At 37.0% G+C, this 18757-nt stretch overlaps 3 protein-coding genes across 5 annotated transcripts in view; 2 read left to right on the top strand and 1 right to left on the bottom strand.

Annotated features, from left to right (window-relative positions):
- Positions 1-1060: 1060 nt before the first annotated feature.
- Positions 1061-9980, top strand: ssb (small RNA binding exonuclease protection factor La). Its single transcript, XM_085249029.1, has 12 exons — positions 1061-1195; positions 3250-3316; positions 3404-3507; positions 5121-5295; positions 5552-5659; positions 5762-5865; positions 7390-7461; positions 7553-7595; positions 7694-7834; positions 8345-8531; positions 8661-8768; positions 9838-9980. Exons 2-12 carry the CDS (start codon positions 3257-3259, stop codon positions 9915-9917), a joined length of 1182 nt encoding a protein of 393 aa, XP_085105155.1. The 5' UTR covers positions 1061-1195; positions 3250-3256; the 3' UTR covers positions 9918-9980.
- On the bottom strand, positions 9932-12100 carry mettl5 (methyltransferase 5, N6-adenosine). Of its 2 annotated transcripts, XM_085249031.1 has the most exons (7): positions 11842-12099; positions 11645-11759; positions 11370-11554; positions 10749-10831; positions 10526-10577; positions 10395-10444; positions 9932-10057 (listed from the first exon to the last, which is right to left on the bottom strand). In XM_085249031.1, the coding sequence occupies exons 1-7, from the start codon at positions 11939-11941 to the stop codon at positions 10016-10018; spliced, it is 627 nt and encodes a 208-aa protein (XP_085105157.1). In that variant the 5' UTR covers positions 11942-12099; the 3' UTR covers positions 9932-10015. The 2 variants fall into 2 exon arrangements, with proteins under 2 accessions (XP_085105157.1, XP_085105156.1); XM_085249030.1 differs by having other exon boundaries at positions 10395-10577; positions 11842-12100.
- A 1322-nt stretch (positions 12101-13422) lies between these two features.
- Positions 13423-18757, top strand: part of ubr3 (ubiquitin protein ligase E3 component n-recognin 3) — a 37531-nt gene continuing 32196 nt past the window's right edge. For both annotated transcript variants that reach the window (XM_085248876.1, XM_085248875.1), the window contains exons 1-8: positions 13423-13975; positions 15345-15484; positions 15768-15920; positions 16110-16265; positions 16621-16661; positions 16893-16959; positions 17043-17173; positions 18441-18669. In XM_085248876.1, the coding sequence (XP_085105002.1) occupies positions 13542-13975; positions 15345-15484; positions 15768-15920; positions 16110-16265; positions 16621-16661; positions 16893-16959; positions 17043-17173; positions 18441-18669 (1351 nt within the window). In that variant the 5' untranslated portion in view covers positions 13423-13541. The remainder of the gene's footprint in view (positions 13976-15344; positions 15485-15767; positions 15921-16109; positions 16266-16620; positions 16662-16892; positions 16960-17042; positions 17174-18440; positions 18670-18757) is intronic.

Below are 18757 nucleotides of genomic sequence, written 5' to 3'. Positions count from 1 at the left end.
AAAGTGAAAAACTGGTTTCCTGACATGACAGTGAGCTCACTGTATTCAAATGGGCCTCCACAGTCACCTCCACAGTATTTTATTCTTCCATTGTTTTTATTAATTTTTGTTGCTTTAACTTTGCACTGTTCACTTTCTGCTGTGACACAACAAATTTCCAACGTGTGGGACTAATAAAGGTTTATCTTATCTTAAATTCAAATAATTAAAAGAAGACGAGCTACATTGCATTTTTTTAAAGTTGATATCAAAAGAGAAAAATACTGATAATAATAACATCAGTCTTTTCCCAAACTTAGGTGGGTGATATTTACGTCACACATACAACAATAAAAATACAATGTAGATGTCTCCCAAAACAAAGTCAGGAAAGAGGCAAAATTATTTTAAGCTAATGAAATGTCAGCCTTGATAAAAGTCTGACCTTTCTTACAACAATCGGTGCAACTGAAGTCCTACTATAATTGTTTTTAAAAGGTACACACATCAATAAAAAACAACCTAATAAATACGAAAAACAAAAACTTTAAAATGACACATAAAAACTAAACGCCGTGATTAGAATCACAGCGGCATCTTGTGGTTGTGATATATCATCGCAGTTTATAATCCAGGTATCAAACTTAACACACTGTTCGCGTAAATACGTGACTTAGCAAAAACAAAAAACAAAAAAAAATTCTATTTTTAAGCGCGAATATGAAAAGCATAAGAATGTTTAACAGGTATAGGAACATGTAAAAAGAATACTGAAGTTTTTGGATACATTTGTAGTCTTACGTTATTTTTATTTCAGGCTTGGGAATCTTCCTGTGTTTGAAAAACAAATGCACATCGATCAGTTTGCTTAAACTTTTAAATAAGAAGGTAATGTCTTGTGATTTTAAAGTGCACTCTGGCTAAGTTTGAATTTAAACATTGTGCACTGATAAATTAAGTTTCTTAATTTTAATTTCTGATTACCCAAATATGTACTAGAGAAAATTATTCCAAAGCATTAGCACGTATACATAATGAAAAAGACCAAATTTCTTGTTGTTCTGCTGCAGGGATCAAGCACAGAGGAGCTTGCGCGAACATGAGTCTTTTTTGGCCCTTGGTGGGCTCCGTAGCACGCAGTTCCACAACGTGCGAGCAGTGAAGTGGGGACTGTTGGTTTGAACAGCTTAAACTGCTTCTAGCTGCGACTTATTATGTAAGTGTAACTTTTTACGATTGTGAAAACAATTTTTAAGGCTTTTTATGTTTCCCAGGGAGTGTTTTATAACGTTACTAAAGAACAGAGTGGATTTTCTTCCAGCAGGTTTAAACAGCGTGCTGCAGCTAGAATAGTGTTAGCAGAGTAGCGGTGACTACTTTAATTTACCTACAAAAAAAAAGTAATTCACGCACTAACAAATCACGTAATTTAGTAAAACATGTACCGATAGCGTGGATAGACAAATGAGAAGCTGCTTTTGTTGTGTTGATGCCAAGCGTGGCCCGTGTACTGAAAGAGCTAAGCTAACAAGTTAGCCGTGGAGCTAGATGAGCCCGTAGTTAATTATGGTGACTGAAACACGTCGGTTTAGTCCTGCGATGTGCTACAACTCACAATTTTAGGTTTAGGTTCCCTTTTGTAAGATTTAAAACTGGGCATCTATCTGAAGGTGTGTATCTAAATGTAAATATATAGCAACTAAATGATATTTAATAGTGCATATAACTGTGTAACTGCATTAAGTTATTACTTTGGTTATTATAATCAAGTCTTAAAGATGGTTCCTGTATGGCCTTGCAGATAATTTACAAAAACTCAGACAACAGCAAGGCCTCATACCAGCGTTTAATAATATGACAACGTGGCCAATAGCTAATCATATTTTTTCCCTAGTTCGTTTTGCTTGTATGTTGTTTTTCAGTTTTGGGTTTTATTTATTTATTTTTTTTGCTTTGTGTTGTTTGTTTTTTCCGATTTCTTTATACTCTTCCTCGTGCTGTATTTGAACTTTCAGCCAGCACAACATTGATCAATGTCGGCTAGGGAGGTTCGTAAATATTATTTGGTTTGCGGATAAGCTGATGTCAAGCAACATCCCTAGAAAATGGCCACATAGCTGCGCTGTCCTCAATATAGCAAAGGGGAATGGAACTTTCTGTGTTTACAAACATAAAATATCAACATATAATAATTCTAAGGGTGAAAAAGCCGATTTCCCATTAACATGGTTCAGGCTGCCTAAGCCTGGCAGTTTTTTGTTTTTAGTCATTTTATACCTTCTGTTTAAAACAGTTGACTCTTTGAGTACTAAAGTCTAATATTTGTTAGAACAACCTGTTGTATAAATTTAATCTTTGCCATGTTTTAGATTGTTTAGATTTTTGATTTCACAGGTTGTCATACAAGTGTTTTTCATGGTTTTTGACCTTCAGATATTTTTACTTGATTCTCAAAAAAATTCATTTCTAACAAATTAAGAGGTACATCAAAAATCAAATGAAATGGAAAATAATGAAAATATTTAAGTGTCATAGCTTTGTTTTATTAGTTTAGCTTCTTTTTAAGTGTAATTCATGCAAATTATAAACAAAATTACAAAACCCAATTTAAAAGTTCTTTAGGATTTGTTCCAGAAAAATCATTTTTAATCCAAATTTTATTCCTTTTAATCTTTAATGTATTAGTAAAACCAAAATCTTAATATATTTGGCCAATAAGAGTGCATCGTAAATTGTAAGTTATCCTATAGGATCTTATGTGTGGGTGTGTGTGTCCAGTCTGTTTTAAAACTTATGACAATCAAGAATTTAGATAAGTGAATTGAAATTTTATTAAATATAGATAAATATTGTGAATGACGTCACCTGCAGTACCTTCACATCCCAACAGAGGGCTGCGACCCACATGTTGGGAATCTGCCATTAATATAAAATTTACATCCATCCATCCATCCATTCGCTTCCGCTTATCCTTTTCAGGGTCGCGGGGGGTGCTGGAGCCTATCCCAGCTGTCATAGGGCGAGAGGCAGGGTACACCCTGGACAGGTCGCCAGTCTGTCGCAGGGCTATAAAAAAAAAAAAAAATTACAAATTTACAGTTAATACAAAAAAGCTCCCCGAAAAAAACATTTCGATTTTTTTGTTTCATATGTAACATGGATAAAATCTCTTCTTGTAAGATATTTTTATTTAAATATTTGTTGTAAACATCAGAGAAATCTCTAACTCAGTAGGACACCTTTCTTTTTGTTTTGTTTTTTTCTATGCAGAACCAAAATGGCAGAAAGTCAAGAAGAGATGTCTCCACTGGAGGGGAAAGTGGTGCGACAGATCGAGGTATTTCCAATTTAAAGTTTAAACTCATAATTTGGTATTTACCAGGTAAAACTGGTCCTGATTTGGCTGTAAATGATTCCTACTCAGTACTACTTTGGCGATCACAATCTTCCAAGAGACCGGTTTCTCAAAGAGCAGCTGCAGGTCGATGATGGCTGGGTGACTTTGGAGACGATGCTTAAATTCAACAGGTTTGTTTATTTCTCTTTAATGCTTTCCGTGTCAAATAATTACTGTATTTATTTTATTTTAGTCTCTATTTTTGGCTTTCATTTATTTACCTATGCTTTTTGTTTATTGAGATTTTAAGGGGGGGAACTCTACTCTGAAGTATATAAGTGGGGTTTAAAAGTCCAGGCGCTATCTTCAATTTGTTCATCTTTAGATTACTATTCAGTACTACTGATGTACTTACTTGTGTTTACTGATTGATGAGAAGTCTCTTTAACTTAAGATTTTTAGCTGATTGCATTGTGTATTTATAAATGTCATCATCTGAGGTCTCTAACTAAACTTAGGACTGAATTTTAGATGCACTTTTTAAGGTGTTGTTTGACATTACGAGACGCTGCACTAAAATCTACTTTGTAAATTTGTTAATTAAAATTCTTTCACTGTGAAATTGTATATACCTGTGGGGTATATTTGTTGGTTGCTTATATTAGACACTTTTTATTACAGATTAACTAAATACTATGCTTATCACAACTCGGCATTAAACACTGTGCTTACCTTCTGTGCAGTGCAGTTCTAACACTGCTTTATCTGTTGAAATATGAGCACAGAAAACTGGCCATAAAGCCTGCTAAAGCACAGAAATTAGCCACAGAAAATTAATAAATGAAAGCTGACACATGATGTAAAATGCTCTGACAATTTCTGCTAGTGTGTCCTATCAAGTCCCACGTTTTGTCATCCTCTAGAGGTTGTAGTTTTGGATATTTTGGATGTTGGTGTATATATGTGTGTGAGGATCTTTAAATGCAGCATGCGAGTGCAGCTAATAGGAGGAGACAGTGCCTGTGGCTGTAGTGAATGTTAGTTTCAATGTGCGTTCACATTGTGGTTACTGCATTGTTGAAGTGGCTTTTTTCTCTTCACCACACCTGTAATGACTAAAGGAGGTGTGATTGAGGGCTGACAGTAATTGGCAATTAACTAGCTTAATACCAGTATATTATTTATTATATTTATTGTTGTGAAAAACAGCCTTTTATGGACTGCAGTTCTATTCCACTTAGTGTAAAAATACTAGCACAACATGACATACTGAAGCTGCAGTAACAACCTTCAGTCCACAAGGACAAGGGTAGGCTTTTGAGTATAGCTGTTTGGGGTGGGTGTGCTGGGCAAGAAAAGGAGGATAGTGATGACTAATCGGTGTGTTTGGACCCTTTCTATGATTCATGATGGGCAGGATGAGATGAGAGCATGCTCTCATGCTGTGCCTCAGGTTCACTTGTTAGCAGTCAGGTCACAAGTGGCCACAGCAAGGGCAAATTAACACAGCAGGAGGAATCCATTCCTGTAATCCCTTTATTAAAGTGTATATTTAGAATGTAATGTAGTGTGTGAGTCAGCAAATTACATTCTAATTGAGCTTTATTACTTGAAATGGGAGTGCCCACCTCACTCACATACATAACATGACCAGGCTGAGAGAATTCAAAGAGGGACAATTAGATAAACTGCAGGGTCTTCTCCCTTATAATGCAGATGAATGCATGCATCATTAGTGTTAACACACAGCCCTACAGCCGCCTGTAGCTGAGTGTTTGTTGAAAGATTTGCATTCTTTTCATAGGTTGAAGTCTTTAACCACAGACAGCAGCGTCCTCATTGCAGCTCTGGAGAAGTCAAAGACTGGTCTCTTGGAAATCAGTGAAGACAAGACAAAGATCAGGAGGTCTCCCAGCAAGCCCTTACCCGAACAGGACGATGAATACAAGGATGCACTTAAACACAAATCTGTATACATGGCAAGTTTTTTAGTTTTTTTTAGTTTTTTTTTTTAACTGTATGCAAATGCTTTGAGAATGCGTAAATATTTGTTTGTGCTCACAGTGGCATTCAGACAACTTTTATTTTTTTCAAACTAATGCAGCGTAATGCAACAGTGCAATACATCTTTAGCCTACCCACACTCTTATAAATTGTGTAGACAAAATCACAATTATTCTCCACCTTGATTGTATTCCTACTGTTTTCCCTACATTTTGTTTTTTCCTCATCTAGAAAGGTTTCCCTCTTGAAACATCCCTGGATGAGATTCAGGAGTGGCTGAATGGCAAAGGCTCGGTAGTAAACATTCAGATGAGGAGAAACCTACAAAGGCAGTTCAAGGTACGGGAAACAGAACTTGAGATGTATATAATTTAAAAAAATATTTTTTTTCAATTTTAGGAGACCTTCCCTTATATAATTTTTGTATTTCTGTCTTTTCAGGGATCTGTGTTTATCTGTTTTGACACTGAAGAGTCAGCCAAGCAGTTCCTAGAACGCACGGATATAAAATCATTCAAAGACAACGAGATGCTTGTGTTATCAAGGTAGGCTGTGATGCTTTTTAGGCACTAGCTAGCAGCTATCAATGGTGTCAGTGATTTAATAAAGAATTCACTGATTTAAGAGGTGTGGCAGATGTGTCATATATGTACTTTGATGCCTTTAAATCGGATGAAGTAGCTTGCATAACTTCTATTTTATTTTTTTTTAATCTTTTAAATTGAACAAAGAAACTGAACTGTTTTGTGTGTTGGGCCAATATAGACTTACAGGCCCATCGTACTTGACCTTGTGAATAATGTGACAGCACATCTGCTGATGATGTTTCAGCTTGCTGTGCACTTCCCGGCATGGAGCCTGTAAAGTTTTTACCAGCATTTAAATGATATTAGTAGAGAAGCCGAGAGAATCAGAGATTACACAGGGTTTTTTTTTTTTTTGGTGAATCATACAAAACTACTATATCCCAGAAGAAAAATACAGGTGGTATTTCTGGGATACAGAGAATAGAAAACAGCTGTAACAAAGTTTTACAATTATACTAAACTACATACATATATCTGGATGATAGAGGTGGGAATCACCATACATCCCACGATACGATATTATCACAATACTTAACACACGATATGATATTATTGCGATTTTTTTTTTTTTTTTTTTTTTTATATTTTGCAATATTCAGATTCTGTACATAAAGTTAAACTTTATCAATATTCATTTTGTCTAATATCAAACTCTCGCACTCAGTCTTTCTCTCATTTCAGTCAGTTTTATTGTTGACAAAGTGAACGGTTTGTATTACAGTCTAGTCCAACTTAACTGAATACAACCATCTGGTACAATTATAGCTATTCTGAACTAAGCAATTTATGAAAACTATGCAGCCCCTTCAGCAACTGAAAAATTTGAAAGTAAATTAAAACAAAATATAAATTTACATCAAATAAAAAAGTTTTAAACTTAATTAAAATAAAACATGTTCTTAAATTAAAATAAGTAAACTGTCATGTTTATTGCTGCCAAAAAAAAGTTAAACACATTTGGACAGTGAAGGAATGTCAGGATTCTTGCTCAGAAAAAGGATCAACATGCTCTGAGCACAAAAACCTTTTTTGTAACAAAATATCGATTTCTGCTGTCCCTGTATCGATACATTATTAGCAAACAAAATATCACGATACTACACAGTATCGATTTTTTCCCCCACCCCTACTTTTCATTTGATCATGTCGGTTTTAACAAGTAAATGTTTCCCGGCATGGAGCCTGTAAAGTTTTTACCAGCATTTAAATGATATTAGTAGAGAAGCCGAGAGAATCAAAGATTATACAGGGGTTTTTTTTTTGGTGAATCATACAAAACTACTCTATCCCAGAAGAAAAATACAGGTGGTATTTCTGGGATACAGAGGATAGAAACAAAGTTTTACAATTATACTAAACTACATACATATATCTGGATGAGATGCATTTTTTTTAACTGGGGTTTTGCAAACCTTTGAATTTCTCTGTGTGAAACAATGTAATTGATCAGCTCTTTTTTTTTTTTTTTTTTTTTTTTTTCAGGGAAGCCTACCATGCCAAGAAGGTAGAAGAGAGAAAACAGTTTAAAGCAGAGACAAAAGCAAAAGTTAAACAGTGAGTACATATTCTTTAGTATCTTTAATCATAAAACTGGATTTTACACTTTGTGAAAAATAACCTTCCTACTTCTGTCTTTTTTATTCAGGGAAAAGGAACAACAGCAGAAACACGCAGAGAAAAAAGAAATGGTAAGCTCTCCAAGTGTTTGTGAGCTTATTCTGCTAATGAACGCACCACTTAAAGAATAAATAGGCTTTGTAATGATGTTTTCTCATTTTACTTGCAGGATCTGCTTTTGGATGAGCAGTCAGGACGTTTACTGAAGTTTTCAGGAGAGCTTGAAGGTGTTTCAAGAGAAGACTTCCATGAATTGTTCTCTGGCATCGAACACATAAAGTGGGTTGACTTCACAAGAGGGGCCAAAGAGGTATGTTCTCCATCTGTTTCTTCATACATGTGGTATAACCTTATCTACTTACATCATTTACTTGTGTAATTCAATTCAACATGTTTTAATTGTAACCATTTGTTTTGTGTGTTTGTGTTTTTATATTTGTGCGGGTTGAGGACATCTGGTGAAATTGTGTCCTTGCAAGAGAGACGAGATGTCTGGGGTTGTTTAGACTAGTGGGGTGATGAATGATAATATCCACATCTGTGGTAATTATAGGAAATTTCCAAGGACAGAAAGCAGTTTTCATTGACAGTACAGAGAGATTTTGTCTCTTGGAGAAAGGGGGTGATGTCTTCCTCAGGTTTCTAATGTTTGCATGACAATAAAGAGACTGATAAACCAGAAAACTGAAGTCAGGTTTACAGACTTTTTTTCCACAACACAACATGGTGGCATGACTCAGGATTGAAAATGAGTAGAGCTGTTTCATTTCAAAGAAATACTATTTGTTTAAATATTTTATTTTTTTCTCCTCCTGATAAGGGCACCCTTCTGTTTGACGGGAAAGCACAGGAAGCGTTAGATAAAGCCAAAAAAGAACACGGAGAGGAACTGAAAATCAACGACAACACTGTCACATGGCAGCTGCTTGAAGGAGATGAGGAGAAGGATGTGATGAAGAAGATAATAGAGGCTCAACAAGGATCATTCAGCAGGTGCAGAGGCAGAGGTGAGATGCATTTCCATGTTGTTTAACATTGTTGACTGCATTGGAATGTAATCAGTTAATGTCAATAAAGATACAGTTCCACAGTGTCATCTATATGATTTAGTAAGGTAGTCTTGTCTGTCGTAAAAGGTGGAAGAGGAAGAAGAGGCCGACGGGGAAGAGGTGGCAGAGATCAAGGCAGAACTCAGTACCAAGGAAAAAAGATGAAGTTTGAAAGCGATGATCACCATGAGGAGGGTAAGTTCAAAATCATTTAGCGCTTTTAGTTCATTCAACTCAAAAATTTCATATCCTATTCATTTTCAGTTCCTAATGGAGTCCCCCAGGGATCTATCCTGGGCCCTCTTTTATTTGTCATCTGTTTCCCATTTGTCATTTTTCTAACAGTTAAACTCATGCAGATGAAGGCACAACATTGCTGCCACCCTTTCCCTCCCTTTGATAGCAGATCTCACGTGAAAAACAGAAAACAAAGTAGTGATATATACTCACGATATACACTAAACTATAGATGTGTAAGACAATGGGCCACTATATAGAGTCAACATAAAATAATCATGAATCCATTTCGCAGGCTTACATATTCTCAACATAAATAATGAATGGTTGCCAGGAAGCATAGAATTTTCCAGCACACCCTCTGATGGTGAACTTAATCTTCTCTAGATGAATGTGGCTCACCACGTCTCTGATCCACTGGCCAAATGTTGGGGGCCAAGGATCCTTATTTTCTATAAACTTAATATCAGTTTCCGTTGTTATGTTGATGACATTCAACTCTACCGGTCTACTAAACCTACTGCTGTCATCCCACCCACTGTCCTATGTGTTTACCTCCAGAAAATCAAATCCTTGCAATTTTCTCTAATTAAAATGATAAAATAGAGGTTCTCCTCATTGGCACCAAATCCACTGTCTAAATGTAACAGTTTCTCCTTTCCTTCTGGTCCAGACTCTGGGTGTCATTCTTTTCAAGCACACTCGCCTCCATCCATCTCTTTTTACCTGACTGTACTGCCATCCTTGGTCACACCTCGGTTAGGACCCACCTACTGTAGCTCTTTTTGGTCTTTCTCTCAACTTGTTCATAAACGTCAATTGTTACAGACTTCTGCTGCTTGCATCATCACCAGAACTCAGTCACATCACACCTGCCCTTCAAAAGCTCCATCGCCTTCTGCTAAAATATTGCACTTCAATATTCTGCTTCAAAATGTAGTCTTGGGAACATATTGTAGTCTGTGTTAAGATTATTTCTTATCTAATTTGTATTTTCTTTTTTGTTTGTGTTTTTTCCCTTTAACAGCTGCACCTATAAAGAGAGAACGGGAAGATCCCGATTATGGTCCTGCAGCAAAAGTTATCAAAACTGAAAATGGATCTTAGTTATGACTTAAAATCAGTTTTTCTTTAATGAAAACGTTTATTACAAACAGTGAAAATGGAAAATACAGAGACAACTTGAGTCCATTCCAGTGAAAGCTTCAAGTTTTGGAAAATCGTAGGAAGTCCACCTGGATGTCAACCTGGAGAAATATGTTCAAAGCATCATTTTGCAGCCTTTTATGTCCCCGAATACTGTGCCTCTTATATTATTTGTGTACCCATGTTTCTCTTTTGAAGATGTTTTGCATTCACCTTAAACTTTTTCACTATAATTTAATTTCACCAGGAGATTTTAGTTTATTTTGCAAGACCTGTGTGTGGAGTTAGTTTTCCTACATTGACTGATTGAAAATATCTTCTTTGCTAATTTGTTGTTTGCATATGTGGACTGCAAATAAATCATTTACCAAAAAATGGGGGAAATCTGTCCTGTGTCACATTTAGCTGGAGAACATGTACTGTCTGATGTAATCTTACCGATTTCTTTTTGTGGAACTTGTAAGATGCTGGCAGGTCATATCGCAGTTCTTTAATAAAAGTATTTAGTGAATATTTGAATATTTTAATAATAGAAGAGAAAAAAAAAAGATTGGCCTTATTTTTCTTACCTGCTATGACTTCCATCTTTACTCCCCAGTCATTTGCCTTCTTTTGTACGTGCTGCAATGGGATCATAAAAAACAGATCAGGCATCACAACATTCATACTGTAGATAGAGATGTGAGTTTTGGCTTCATATTTAATGGTCACATTGATAAATTAACTGCTAAGTAAGATGTAAAAGATCAGCTTTCAGAGACCTGAGAGACTGTCAGGGGCTGGTGAACTTACTTCTCGTGTTGACGTTTTATGAAGTGAGTAAACGGCTGTCTTTGCCATGGTTAAAGCAGCTCGGAGGAACTTCATGTCCATACCTTAAACAAAACAGAACAATAAGTAACGGGCTGTATGAAGGGTTAAAGGGATGCTCCTGTGACTACAAATGCACAGCCTGCCCGAAAAGATGTGACAAATTAGGCAGCTGGTGAGTGGACGCTCAGGTAGACAAAACTGTCGTCACTGCCTGTCTGTGGCACAAAATGGTTTAAAAGAAATAAAGAAGCATGTTTGGGGGCTAGTTGGTTCATTCTAAACTTCATGGACTGATCAGCTACTTGTGGACACACACACAGTAGTGAGGTTTTAAACAGTCAGCGCTCCACAGCTGGACACATGAAGTGAAGAGAGTAGTGTGCACATATAATTGCAACAGTAAAGAACTGTGCAAACGACAAGTTGCCGCTAATCCTTACTACCATAACATAAACACGGAATAAACTTAAATGTATTATTTCTTTGAGTTATTTTGCATTTTGTTAGGCTGGGGGGTTTAAGTCTCTAGTGCTTCAGTTATAAGAGGATTTTCAAAATTAGTAAAGAAAGAAACCGTTCAAATTTAAGGCATGCGCTCACCTTGGTTGTGTTTTGTCCCAAATGGTGGATTCATTATGACAGTGTCAAACTTTTCGGCGTACGCCTCTGGCTCCAGACGACACATGTCACACTGGATCAAATCCACGTTAGAAATCTCAAACTCCTCTGCGTTTCTTCTGAATATGTCCAGAGCGTCATCGTCAATATCGAAGCCGACGCACAAACTGCAGAAAGAAGGAAAAAAGATAGATACAGCGCAGAGAATAGACTACAGTAAGCCACGGCTATGTTAAACTTATAAACAATGCTCTCACCCTGCGTCAAGCATCGCAGCTCCGATGCTGAGGACTCCGCAGCCACATCCCAGGTCTGCTACGAGTTTACCCTCAATGTCATCAAATGTACTCTGGATTGTGTAGAGCATACATGCTACGGGGGGGGGGGGGGGGGATAATGAATACAAAATATGTGCTGTTACACGCTCAACTGATCGTCACTGTTACCGTCATACCTGCAATATGAGCACTGGTTGGATACTGCTCAAGAAGGATTTTTGGCTCTTCAAATGTGTCCACCTGCTGCAGACAGCTTTCTAATTCCTTCAGTTTCATCGCTTTTAATGTCCCAACTTTGCGTGCAACAGTGGGTTAATTTAAATTTCCTTCTTTAGTTTAAATCACATTGAGAGGATAATTTGAGCCATGATTTCTACTGAAGCTAAGAAGTTCCACGGGGTAAGCAGCTGTGCACGTCAACCAAAACAATCCGACGATAAACCGTGGTAGCGCACATGTTCCTACCCGCGAATGGTGTTTATGACACTAATAATAATATTAGTGATTAAATTAATGATGACAATATTGTTAAACCGTTTTACAAAAAAAAAAAACCCTTTAGTTTAATATCCACACTTTTATAATAATCTGTCATTTCCCTTTGTTATCAAAAATTTACAATGTTTTTTAAAAAAAATAATAAATACATATTTTTTGCTACATAGACACGCAGATTGCTCTGTGCGGACAGTTACTCTATGTGCTTTTTGTTATCTGCACATGTAGTATTTTATTATTATTATTAGTAGTAGTAGTAGTAGTATCTTCTTTTGATTACACAAAAGATAATCTGCCTCTATCTCCTTCTACCTCCAGTATCCTGTTCTGTCACCCCAACCATCTGAATGTTCTCCTTTACTACATGAATCCACTCTTTGAATCCTCTCTGTGGTCTTCATCTTTTATCCATTATCCCTTCTCTACACATGTCCAAACCATCTCTCTATTTTGCTATTCCGGTCACAGTGAAAACCTCAGCTCTGACAACTCTAGCTCGCTCTCCTTCACTTCTCTTGTGCACTGTCCATTGTTTTGGATGGTTGACCCTAAGTATTTAAACCCTTCTGTCTTCAGTACCTCCAGTCCTTGGAGCTTCATTCTTACACCTATGTCCCTCTCATTCACACATGTGTTCTGTCTTGCTTCTACTTCTTTTATTCATCTTCTCTCTAGAGCAGGCCTCCACCTCTCCACCCTCTCTTCCACCTGCTCAATACTCTCACTATAGATCACGATGTATTCTGCAAACGTCATGGTCCATGAAGAGTCCCGACCACTGGAAACAAGCAGGGGCAGTTCTCACCATCTCACTGTCATCATACATGTCCTGCACCACCCTTGCAAAGTTTTCTACCACTCCTTACCTTCTCATGTCGTATCAAAATTGAACATATATTAACATAACATAACATAACATAACATAACATTATATTATATTATATTATATTATATTATATTATATTATATTATATTATATTATATTATATGTACCTTACGTCTTATTGCTTAAAGCTAATTTATGTGATAGATATTTTTTACACACTTAGATTTTTGTTAGTTCTTGCGATTTTTTTTTTGTTTTTCCCCTCTCCTATTAGATGTGTCTACAAAAAATAAAAATAATGCTGATAAAGATTCAAAAACTCAACCCCCACAAAAAATTAACGAAAAGAAAATAAATCCCTAAATTCCAATACTAGGTTTAAGTAGGTCAAATACTGTGTAGATTTATTTCCAGTACATGAAGTACAACGAGCGGAAATTACTTCAGGAAATTCTCTAGCCAACAACGACGTAATCAGCCGTATCGCGAGAAAACCCGAGAACATGGAAACAAGACAACAAAAATAAATTTGTGGACAACAAGCCAGAGTGCATGATGGCGGCGTCGCTGCTACGCCGGGACAAGAAAGCCACTGCCGCCCACTTGAAGGCAGACTTAAACCGGACTGACAATAGCTCCGGAGTCCGGCAACTACAGGAGCTTCTTGACGCTGTACTGAATCCCGAAAAACCAGCGGCGGACGGAGAAGCTCTTGACTGGTGTAAATGTCTGATTGCAGGAGGCGAAGGTTTCGATGAGTTCTGCAAAACGGTGCGCTCCTATGACAACGCGACTCTGTGCGGCTTGGTTTGGACGGCTAATTTCGTGGCATATCGATGCCGGACCTGTGGCATCTCTCCGTGCATGTCGTTGTGTGCTGAGTGCTTCAATAACGGAGACCACACGGGCCATGATTTCAACATGTTCCGGAGCCAGGCTGGTGGGGCCTGTGACTGTGGAGACAGTAATGTCATGCGAGAGAGTGGGTAAGTCCGAGCTAGCTAACCCGGCTATGCTAACCGGCGCAGCCAGTGACATTTTCTCATGTGTGTTGTCAATGACAGTTTCCATATAAATTTATGAGATGCTGTTGCAGGCGGACAACATTTTTCAATCTAGCGATACTCCTGTCATTTATAAATACAACCCACGGGCTAAGGGTTACCTAGGCTAGCTAAACTCCAACGATCATACTGGGAGGTGTAGCTACAGGTTTCCGTGTACCTCTGTCTGTGGCTCTTTAGATATGGTGTGGTCTCCTTTCTGCTGTCAAAGTCTGAATGATCGTTAAGTAAGTGTCATCATTTTATCTTAATGTTTAAACAGCGACTGTCTCTGTTACTCTCTGACTCAACATCATATCTCTGTTCTTGATTACAGTTTCCTCCTAATCATAAAACTTAATTTCCACTCGCGGTTTAGATAAAATAATGTAGTAAACTATTAGCCTGCTTCCAGAGTTGGCCTGATTATCATGAGATGATAATTTAGTTTGTTACGTGGAAAGCAAAATACTGGGTAACTGAGTAAAAACCTATATAGAGATTCAGCATGCAAGAGTCTTTACTGCTATTAAGTAAGCATAACGAAATTATAGTTATTGTCCCTCAAATGGTGCATAAAGTGTACTTATACTGACACACACACACACATACTAATACATATGTGAACATATACATACTTGTGCATAAATTATATAGAAACGTATGTCATTTTGGATGATGTAAAGAGTAAGATTGGACTACATCTTTATAAATATGTGATGTATATATCAGGGTTGTAAATATGTGGAATTGAGCAGTAATGCACTTTACATGCGTTATTTACAGATTATGAAATCTCTATAAACAGATTATATGAATGTAGATATATAATTCTAAGTGTTATGAACAGATGATCATTTTTTTAAAAATATTACAGTCTTATGATCTTCAATAACAAATTATTCATATGTTAGACTATGTTTTTGTGTCATACTGATTCATTAGCTCATAAAATTTGTGTATGGATATTTAATGATGTATGAGAAAGAGGTGTGGTAGTGTGTGGGCTGCTGTGAATAACCCTTTAGTTCCCACTTCAATCAACCATTATTACCCAAAGCCCAATCCAGTAAATATCACAACAATATATTCATGAAATAAACCAAAAGGAAAACTCTTCTGCTCAGACCTCTGGGCTGTTTCAGAAGCTGAATGCAAATTGTACTCAATTTCTACCTGATAATTAAAACATGCTAACAGTTTCTTGACCAACTTTATCTTCTTTTAGTGCACATGAAGGAACAGCAGGAGCGGTCAAATGTACCTTTCTGTGTGACACTGTTTTAAAAAAACATTTCCTTTCCCCTGACAGGTTTTGTCGAAGGCATCGGTTGAGAACTGGGGAAAATATCCCCTTAATTCCCAGAGACCTGCTCTTGATGTCTGAGATGGTTCTTCCCCGCTTTATCCTGTGTATCATACAGTATCTGAGAGATGGATATGTTGAACCAGGTGAAAACAGTCATAACAGACACATGAAGTACAATACTTATTAACCAACGTAAACTGAACCTGTAACTTTAATGTGTGGTTGTCACCAATTAAAGGTACAACACCAGACACTTTCATTCGCTTTAACTTCAGTGGTTTACATCTGATATGATATTATATAAGATGGAAAACATGAGCTGCTGTGCAAGCCTTATACAAGTGTTATACAACTATTTACACGTAGAGTTACTTTCACTGAGTGCTGGGTCTCACGGGTCTCGCATCTCTTATCTTATTTTACCAGACACCTCAACTGAGAGAGATCTACAGAAAGTCCTGCAACAGCTGGAGCCTCAGATCTCCTTCCTTGAGGAGCTTACAAAGATGGGAGGAGCAATGAGGACTGTGCTGACAAAAATCTTGACCAATCAGCAGGCATTCAAGGAGCTGAGCATGGGTAAATATCCAGCTTAGGGTTTGGGCTCAATTAACAGAGCATTACCACTGATTTTTTTTATTTTTTTATTTTTTTGTAATTTTAGGTCAGCAATGTACTAATTGTGAAAAATATTTTACTTGATATATGTGAACCAAAAAAAAAAAAAGAAATTAGAAGGTTTTCTTGCTCACTGCTTAACTGTTGCAGGCCAAGAGGAGAATTTGTATGCTAAGAAGAACTATGACAAGTATTTGTCAGCACTGAAGAATTCAGGTCTGGTATCAGTGGAGGAAAAAGGCCAGAGTGCTGCTGCTGATGTTGGTGTTGGGGCTGAAGGAGGTGCAGGCGCGATGGTCCTGTTAGGTAAGATGACATGTTTTTTTTTTTTTTTCTTTCAATAATCATCCATCTGCTTCACATCTTTAAGATAAAAAGAAAAAAATCATAATACTCTCCATTTGTTATTAATTATTATTTTTATTTGAATACATTTTAGTATTGTAAACGAGTCCACATTCCTATAAACGTATATTAGATTCTTTTTCTACCAAGTTTTATATACATTACACATGCAGTACTTTTTAAAAATGTATAAATAAATGCACGTACAGTGAATAAGAGACCAAACATTTCATAAATAAGTTTGTTGGTGCTATAATAACAGGTGACATATGTTCTAACTGTTGCTAAATAGTAATTAGTCCATTTGTTTTGTTAGGAAACAGTGGACCAGGGAGTCCAGACGAGCAATGTAAAGAGGTATGTTAAACTAATGCTTAAAATGACACTGACCTGATAATGAATGTGTGTTATTTTAAGTAATACGTTTTTTTAATTCCTCTTTTTATAAAACTGGTAAAGCCATATCACTGACCTGTGCAACATTAATGTTGTTTCTAATTTATGCTCAGTCAAAAAATGCTCAGTTGATGCCTTAATGAAAATTTGCAGACTTCTTGAAATTTATGTTGTTTTGTGTTTTCTTCCAAGGAGGATCAAGATGGAGGACAGTCTGTTGGTCAGAGGAAGAGGGTTAAGCTGAGTAGCAGTACCAAAGGTGCATGAAAAGAAAGGCATTCACACTATAATGTCTGAACTGAGCTGAACTGTGTATTCATTATGTCTCTTTATTGTCCTCAGACCCTTGTATTATTGAATCTCTGAAGCATAAATGCTTCCTGGAAGAGTTGCTGTTTTGGACAATAAAATACGAGTTTCCTCAGAAGATGGTCACCTTCTTATTAAACATGTTGCCAGATCAAGATTACAAGGTATTTTCTTTTCCAATTTTTCATGTGCAAAAATTAATGCCGCATACCACCTTTCAGATGCCTGTCTGATCTTAATTTTAACCTCCTAAGACCCAAACTCCTCCACGGCATGCATTTTTAATTTCTCTTTGATATTTGGGCATATTGGGACCCGATGAATGTAAAAACAAAGAATTACCAGCTTCTTTTTTTTTTTTTTTTTACCTGATTTTTGTTTCTTAGAAAAATAAGAGCCACATATGAGGATATTCGTTTAAAATTTCGATAGAACAGTAGCAGTATAATGTCCTTGTAAGTGGATATCAGGCTCTCAGAAAAATTAAGTATTTTGGTCTACAAGGGCCTGAAATGTGATGTCCACATATGTGGACGCCAGGTCCTTGGAGGTTAAAGGATTCCTTCCTATGACATGGTGCAGACCAGGAGCAGTTATACAGCTCACAGGCTAAAAGTGGTCCACAAAGGCCTCCAAAGGGTGTCATTTCATTTGGCTTCGTTCTGCACCAGAAAGCTGTTTGCATGTCATTGAGAACAAATTAGAGATGGGAATTATCGTCATCATCTTCTTGCTGACGAACGCATTAACCACAACCTGCTGCATGACACCAAAGTGGTATTGTTAAGCCAAGGACCTGCACCCACACGTTTACAACAGTGGTGTTTCTTTATGAGTTTACAGCAACTGAATGTGGAACAACTGACGCATTGTTGAAATCGCACAAGACATTTCAGACTTTTTTTTTTTTTTTTTTTTTTTTTTTTTTTTTCAAATAGATGGTTTATTAAATTCTTATTGCATCTCAGTATTTTTGTCCTTGCAAAACTACTCTAGTAAATGATTTACAGGAAAAAAATCCTTTTTGAGCTTAGACCTTGGTGCAACTTCCTCCCCTCCTTCCTCCTCCGTTAAAGCCAGCTTTCTTCTGATTGGTTGCCCTTCGTAAACAGAAGGTTTGAACACCAGAGAAGTGTGGTCACAGCCTGAAATAACCGTATTATGGATATCTGGTCCCAGTTACACCATACACAGCCTGAAATTGGAATGTTTCAGTTGTTTAAAGCTTGAGCTGGGATTACATGCACATATTTGAAATTATGTTTCCTGTGTTTAATATAAGAATCTTACCTTCTGTGCTTTGGGATTCATGCATTGCCTTTTCATCATGCCTTTTCAATATCAAACTGGGCTTAAAAAAGCTCAGTATGTATGAGTTTTTGAAGGCAAGCCTTAATCGTGTTATGGGCTTCTTGTCTTTCTCTCTGGCAGATCACCTTTACAAAAACATTTGTCCAACATTACGCTTTCATCATGAAAACGCTGATGAAAAGCCACGAGTCGGATACGATGTCCAACCGCATCGTTCACATTAGTGTGCAGCTGTTCAGCAACGAGGAGCTGGCTCGACATGTCACAGAGGAGTGTCAGCTGCTGGACATCATGGTCACAGTCCTCCTCTACATGATGGAGAGTTGCCTTATTAAAAGTGAGCTTCAGGGTAAGTCGGCCAGTTTTCTCACTATTTTGATAAATGCTCACTCGGGTTGTACTATTAAACATGAGAAGGTTTTTTTTGTTTTCTTTTT

Source organism: Mchenga conophoros, linkage group LG16 (assembly GCF_057382185.1).
Source record: "Mchenga conophoros isolate Kocher_MC1m ecotype Shallow Benthic linkage group LG16, M_conophoros_male_GT1.1, whole genome shotgun sequence".
NCBI classification, from domain to species: domain Eukaryota; kingdom Metazoa; phylum Chordata; class Actinopteri; order Cichliformes; family Cichlidae; genus Mchenga; species Mchenga conophoros.
The sequence above is the reverse complement of the archived record's forward strand: the minus strand, read 5'-3'. Positions and strand labels throughout refer to the sequence as shown.